The 6,860-nt window shown below is 39.6% G+C and overlaps 1 protein-coding gene across 1 annotated transcript; it reads left to right on the top strand.

The window, feature by feature from the left end:
• Nucleotides 1-355: 355 nt before the first annotated feature.
• Nucleotides 356-5,641, top strand: LOC103709164 (probable transcription factor KAN4). Its single transcript, XM_008794392.4, has 6 exons — nt 356-1,035; nt 1,167-1,243; nt 1,525-1,561; nt 1,768-1,915; nt 4,053-4,149; nt 5,204-5,641. The coding sequence occupies exons 1-6, from the start codon at nt 582-584 to the stop codon at nt 5,411-5,413; spliced, it is 1,023 nt and encodes a 340-aa protein (XP_008792614.2). The 5' UTR covers nt 356-581; the 3' UTR covers nt 5,414-5,641.
• Nucleotides 5,642-6,860: the final 1,219 nt, after the last annotated feature.

The following is a 6,860-nucleotide window of genomic DNA, read 5'->3' as shown; positions in this document are numbered from 1 at the left end:
TTTATTAGCTGCATCAGCATCACCTTTCGCTCCCACTTCATGGAAGAGGTAAAAAATCTCACGTTCTCTAGCTTCCTAGGTATTATACCTCTGCTTTCTTCAAATAGACCCTCTCCCTTTCTATCAGTCTCTCTGCGTTCTTTTTTTTACTTCTCGGGTACCCAACATCTCCCTTTCCTTTGATGTTATTATAAATTAGCCCAGACACCCTATGCCCTTGCTACTAGCCTATATACTACTCACTGCCCAAACTTTTCCCCCTCTCTCTATAGCCTCTTTTATACTCCTTAAACACAATAACCGATACAAATCATACGCCACTCATGACCTAATCACTAACACTTCTATTTATCCACACCTCGCCTCCCCCCTTTCCCTTTCATCGCCCTCTCTCCTTTCCACCACCTTTCCCTTTCTCTCACTGTTTCACCCCAGTGTTTCCTTTTCTTTTCCCTCCTCCCCCAACCCTCCTGCTTTTCCCACACCCCTTTACCAACCCATTCGGTTTGATACCTTCTTGCACCGACTTTACCTTGGCCTGCCTCCATCTGTTTTTCTGTTGTTCCCTTGAGCTCAAAACAATGACAGCAGGAACCACATCGACCGCCTCGGCCTTCGCCGCCTTTCCCGATCTCTCCCTCCAGATCAGCCCGCCGGCGATATCCATTGATGGATCCATCAGGAGGGCCTTCTCCGGGGACCATAATTCGATATCGGACTCCGGGAGCAGCGGGAGCAATAGCAGCCATGACCACCAAGGGCTTTTGCACTCGGAGGGGGGTCAGGTCGACCCTCGCCATGGCGAGCCGACGCTGAGTCTGGGGTTCGAGACTCCCACGTTGGATCCGCCGCGCCACCAGCTCTACCACGGCCTTCATCACCACCAACTCCACCACCCTCAGATCTATGGATTCAAGCGGAATTCAAGATCGCTTCACGGAGCAAAAAGGAGCATTAGGGCTCCAAGGATGAGGTGGACCAGCACCCTACACGCACATTTCGTGCACGCCGTCGAGCTCCTTGGCGGTCATGAGAGTAAGCATGTTGCTAAGAAGCTTCCTCATACCTTCGCTATGTGTATCTTTAGTTCTAAGTGTTATCGAACTATTATTTCCTCATTATGCTTGCTCCTCTCGCTGAGATAATTCTCAAATCCATGTGGGTAGGAGCGACGCCCAAGTCGGTCCTGGAGCTGATGAATGTGAAGGATCTAACACTCGCTCATGTGAAAAGCCATCTTCAGGTAGTATGAGAGAAAATAAAAAAGCCCCCCCTTCCCTTTTCGAACTAAGAAGTGACCAAAACTCTGTGTGTTGCTTTTTCTCTTCTGTTGGTGCTGCTGTTGTTATTGTGAGCGCTTGTCCTGTTAGCTAGGATTAGGGTTTTGTAATGGGTGCTACAACATCCAAGAACTAAGGACAAAATGGCATCTACGGTAGTAATCTTAGCATGGTGGACTTTTTTCCTTTGATCCTCTTCTTGGCTCTATCATTTTTAATAATTTTCATGATGGTGTTGTTGCAGATGTATAGAACAGTGAAGAGCACTGACAGAGGGGCAGGTATTTGGATTTTCCCTCCTTCACATAGTCCTCTTTCATCCCCTTTGGTCTTTGGTGTTCCAAGGGGGGCAGATGCCATCATCCGGTCACCTCACTGGCATCAGAAGCTGGGATTGGGCTAGCCTTTCCATGCTTGCATTATTAGCTTGGTGTCCCATAAAGCATAGCCATTTGTATCTTAGTGGTTGATGATCAATTGTTTGCAGGCCAAGGCCAGACAGACATGGGCATGAACCAGAGGACAGGAGGTATGGGTGAAGTGGAGGGAGGACTATCATGTGACAAAGCTGGGATCAGCCCTTCTTATTCCCTCAGCGCACCAACCCCACCAACACCACTACCCAAGTCCCCCAGGTGTGTGCACTCCCTTCCTCTCCCTTCTCTCCCTTCTCTCCCTCCAGCAACCTCTATCAAAGAAGATGTAAAGTTTTTTTTCTTTTGAAAAAAAAAAACTACAACATGGGTCGGACAGGCACCAATAGCACTTGCACGCATGCGCTCCCTTCATACGTGCGGGCTTCCACGTGGGAGTGCTCGATCTATATGCCATTTCCATTGAATACTTTGGTTAATTAGTTTAGTTAGCATGGTGTTGACTATATGTTAAGATAGTCATTTTCAAGCACTGGCGCCATGTCTGTGATTTTTAGATTGAGGTTTTTGGTTGTATTTGGATGGTTTTACCGGTTGGGTAGGGAAGGAAACCATTTAATAATTGCAAGTTCAGGAATTTTACTGTCATTGGTTTAATAAGCTCTCCAGCTGGCATATATATATACATATGTATTGAGATTGGTGTGGTTTAATAAGCTAGGAGTAGGGCTCAATGTGTTTCACCACTTGGTGTCCACCTGGTGTTTAGTCTTGCATCCATACAGATTTCTTTTAAATATTTATAGAGACTAAATCCCCAGAAAAATGTTCAAGAATAATGTATGTCAGACCTACAAATGGTTTTTTGAAAGGGAATGCCTTGTGAGAGGTATTTAAGATTATTTTGGCAATTTGACCAACATAGTTAATTCCATTAATGAGGACAACAGTCTCTTACAACAGGATCAAAAGGCTTTTCTCACATAACAAGAATGAGTTCGCAGCTGATCTAAAGGAGGTAGAAAAGGATTCTTCTTACTACTCTATAAGGATTTGCATACCAATAACATCAAGAGATGAGAAAAAACCTTCAAATATGCTGTCAAACATCTAAATCTGTAGGTCGCCACTTACCTCCAAGATCATGGAATGGTCTTTTGTGTCTTGATTAAGAGTTGATATTTGTTTTCAATTAGATTCATTTTAGTCTATGACGCTTATCACTCTAGACAGGCAAGTTATATATACATATATATACGAGACTCTTCATGGTTTTTTAATTATATTAATGATCATATATGACATAAATCATAAAAAAATTTGGTCCAATTTATGCTATATTTTACATATTGAATCCTGATATGAACGTCTATCTTCTTTTGTTGGTGTCAATAGTGACATGGAAAAATAAATGCCATATTATTGAAGAAACAAACATGATTGTCGTTCATATCACATTACTTTATGCATCAGTTGAAACCATATTTCTAGGATGTAGTGCAGTCAAATTTCTATTCTGATATCCTTTGAAGATTAAACTGAAAAATTAAATATATGTCTTTTCCAAAAAGTTTTTACTCTCAGTCGAGAGCTGCAAATAATACTGATTCGACATTGCTCTTGCTGGTGGTGGCGGTGGCGTCACTGCTGCTGCTGTTGCACCAGTGGTTGTAGAATACGGTTCCAGTGGTTGGAGAATATTCTCTATCTCTCTCTCTCTCCCTCCCCTCTCCATTTTATCTCTTCTCTATCTCTTTCTCTCTAACTGGTTTGTTTATCTGAGTGCACATGCATGTACTTTGGATCACAATGCTATATAAGAATTCATGTGAAGTAAAAATTCTGGTAATCTATACTTGGCACTCCGGGCCAAATGAAGACAGAATCTAGAGAAGGTCCCACTACTCTGTTGGACCTTCATTCATGAAGGCCATGACTATAGTTTTAACTTATCTGAGAACCAACGAAAGAATAATGGCTGGAGGGATTTGATTCTCATTAATGAGGTCCTTGGGTTGCCGGGTTGCCGGGTTGCCCATGTCCCCTTCGGATTAAACCATTATGGCCATCAACTACCAAAATCGAGAGAAGACGAGAAATATCACATGGATTGTCCATAGCATCTTCAAGCTTGAACAATATATACCACAGTGCATGCACACACTACAATCATTGATGTCTCTTTAGAATGATGACATCTTCTTACTGATGTATTCATGGATTTCTTAACCTTTTCAAATTTTATCTTGTTAATCATTGGATATATATACTCTAAAGTGTAACAACATGTTTTAGTCCATAGGCTTTGAGCACCACATGCATCTGTATCTATAAGAAACACCGAAAGAGAACTTTGCCAGACTTGAGTCCCTAACATGATGCTCCATTTTGTATCCAGAGGATCATATTCATCCACGGAGGAGAACAATTGGAATGCATCCATACAGCAAAAGCGCTACCTCAAATGTGATAATCTTTTAAACAAAGAAATTCAGGTGCATATCTACCTTAAAACCTTCAGTTTTCAAATATTAGATGCACTTTTTTTTTAATTAAGTTGAGAAAAATTTTCTGCAAATTAATTTGATTTGCAATAATTTGCAAATCCTTGGACAATGCTAACGTCAATTAATTAAGTTGTGCACATAGAAGATTCTATATATGCAGGCATCTCTCTTTCGTCCCTCAAAACACATCTAGTTTGCTATGAATAATATCATATTCAAGCGTCTCATTTCCAAAAGCTTGTTGCCTGCACATAGTTTTTCTTCTTCTTCTTCTTCTTCTTCTTCTTTTTTACTGTTCTGCCTTGGATGGGACATACATAAATTACTGAATTATGTACCCCATATATTTTGAAGGAAAAATTGGACGTCCATTCTGTTTTCATTTGTGAAATGTAGACAAGGAGGAAAAGGGCTCCAGAAAAGAAGAGACCAACAATTTTACAGCGACTAACAAATCAACATAAAAACGAAAACCCACACTAACGAATTATGTACCCCCGCATGAAATGTTTTTCCTTTTTCTTAAATACATCTTCAGCAGAAATAATGGTTTGTGCTATCAATACAATTTGGTTAAAACCAGTGTCTTATTGAAGGCCAAAAAGATCATAAACTTCACTTCTAACTTTATTAGCATTACACATTAGCATATAGCAATTCATAGGAATCAAATCAATATTGCAGGACTTGACATGTTGAGGTCTGATATACATTGTTGACCTTTTTATGATAGCTTAAGCTTTTGGGGTCTAGTGGTTACTTAACAATGCATCGGCCCCATGAATTTTATTTCTCTAACTTCTCGTCGCATGCTTACATGCTTTAATGTGACTACATATTTACATTATTATTATTCATCATTTCATGCTGTTTTGTTGAGGCTATGAATCAGTCTCATGAATTTTATTTCTAAAACTTCTCATGGCATGCTTACCTGTTTTAACGTGACTTCATATTTACAAATTATGATCCATTGTTTCATGCCGTTTTATTTAGGTTATGCATTAAACTGATTGCTTATTTTTTGGTGCTCTGGGAATAGCCAATGGAGGAGGTAGGAGAAGCCATCCATCTATCACCAAGGTTGGGCGGACAGGGAACGAACACAAGGACAAGCTTTTCGCCATATCTACGGACTGCTGCTGACAAGCTCCATATGCCACCTAACCTAGAAATCACCTTAGGAAGACAAAGTTGGCAAATTGAATGTGTCGAATCATCAAATGAACTGACCCTTCTTAACTGTTTGTGAAGTTTTGATAATAAACAACAACAAAAAAAAATCCTTCTAAATTTGAGGGAGAAGTGTGGTTTTGTTGTAAATTTTTCTTTGGAACGGAGAATCATGCCATCAACTCTCAGTTGAGCTGCAAGTTGGAAACGGACTGTAAGTTTAAAAGAATAGGGACCCTGTTCGTCATGGGCTTTTCATGTTTTGATTTCCCTCTCAAACTACAATAAGCTTGGTTGTGAGCTTCAAAAATATTGTCCTCTGTTAACTTGAAATCATGTAGTTCAATTAGCCAAGGACCTAGGCACATCATTACACTCCAACGTCCATAGACTTCAGCATGCGCTCCAATGTTTCTTTTTTCGTTTTCGTGCAAATGAGATGGATCCTAATTTGATAAGCAAGCTATCAATTAGTATTATTCGCGAACACGGATTTACAAACCAGTTTTGAATCTAGTACTAGAGGTTAATTATAGGTATGGCGACGATCTTCGAAAAAGTATTTCATATATTAATAACTTGTTAGTACTTAACAAAGATGCCTGAAGAACCTTGTTTAGCACAAAAATTAAAATTAAAAAAGAAGTGCAATTCAAAAGGATCTGCCTTTAAATTGCCAAGAAAAAGGAACATTTGAATTTTCCAAACACTTGGAGCATTAACTGCGAATAAATGTCAGGGGTGGGCGAAGAGGGAGCAAACATGTCCACGCTTATCACTGAAAGTGTTTATGAAAATGCAAATGTTCTTGAATTAAACATTTTTGCTAAACAAGCTTCTCTGGGCATAATGCTTTCTTTCTTAGTTTGTTGTTATTATTATTATTATTATTATTTTATTTTATTTTATCTTCAAATTGAGCATGTTAATTTGGTTTTACCCATGAAAGTGTATAAAGTCATTGTCTCCATCAGATCAAACCTTCCTTATGGTTGGGAACTAACGATTTGGTTCATAATGATCAATTAATATCTAGTTTTGTTTTCACTTTTTCAGTTATTCTATATACAATTGTGAAATATTGGATTCCTCGGTAATATCATCATGACTCTCAAAATCATGTGCGGTAGCAATATCCAACCAAATACGACAAGTAGTGGGGTCCTGAGCTAAGTGGAGGCTAAATCTTGGAAATCTTAATGCCCTAATACCTTTCAAATCCTTCTAGCCATTATCCTACAGCAATAATTCTTACTGCACAATCTCTAGGAGTATGTGAAAGAAATATGGCAGCAGATTAATTGGACTACAAATTTTGAAACTTCTACAGCTAGCTTACATACTCGTCTGGAATTCTGCTTCCCACCAGCCTTGTCTTTGGTTGACTTGATTGTGGTTTGCATAAAACTCTAGCTGTTTGTGAGCAAGCCCCTTCCACATGCACACAAATTCAGAATCATAATTTAGGCTATCAACTCACTCATCCAAGGGGAAAGAGAGGAAAACGCTTACGCCATGAGCTCATC

Source organism: Phoenix dactylifera, chromosome 16, assembly GCF_009389715.1.
Source record: "Phoenix dactylifera cultivar Barhee BC4 chromosome 16, palm_55x_up_171113_PBpolish2nd_filt_p, whole genome shotgun sequence".
In the NCBI taxonomy this organism is placed as follows: Eukaryota; Viridiplantae; Streptophyta; class Magnoliopsida; order Arecales; family Arecaceae; genus Phoenix; species Phoenix dactylifera.
The sequence above is the reverse complement of the archived record's forward strand: the minus strand, read 5'-3'. Positions and strand labels throughout refer to the sequence as shown.

What these genes read in the sequence shown, in the direction of transcription:
- LOC103709164 (XM_008794392.4), top strand. Translation starts at nt 582, where the DNA reads ATGACAGCAGGAACCACATCGACCGCCTCGGCCTTCGCCGCCTTTCCC. An exon ending in ATGTGAAAAGCCATCTTCAG is followed by an intron (nt 1,244 to 1,524) that starts GTAGTATGAGAG and finishes GTGTTGTTGCAG; the next exon opens with ATGTATAGAACAGTGAAGAG. An exon ending in GAGCACTGACAGAGGGGCAG is followed by an intron (nt 1,562 to 1,767) that starts GTATTTGGATTT and finishes AATTGTTTGCAG; the next exon opens with GCCAAGGCCAGACAGACATG.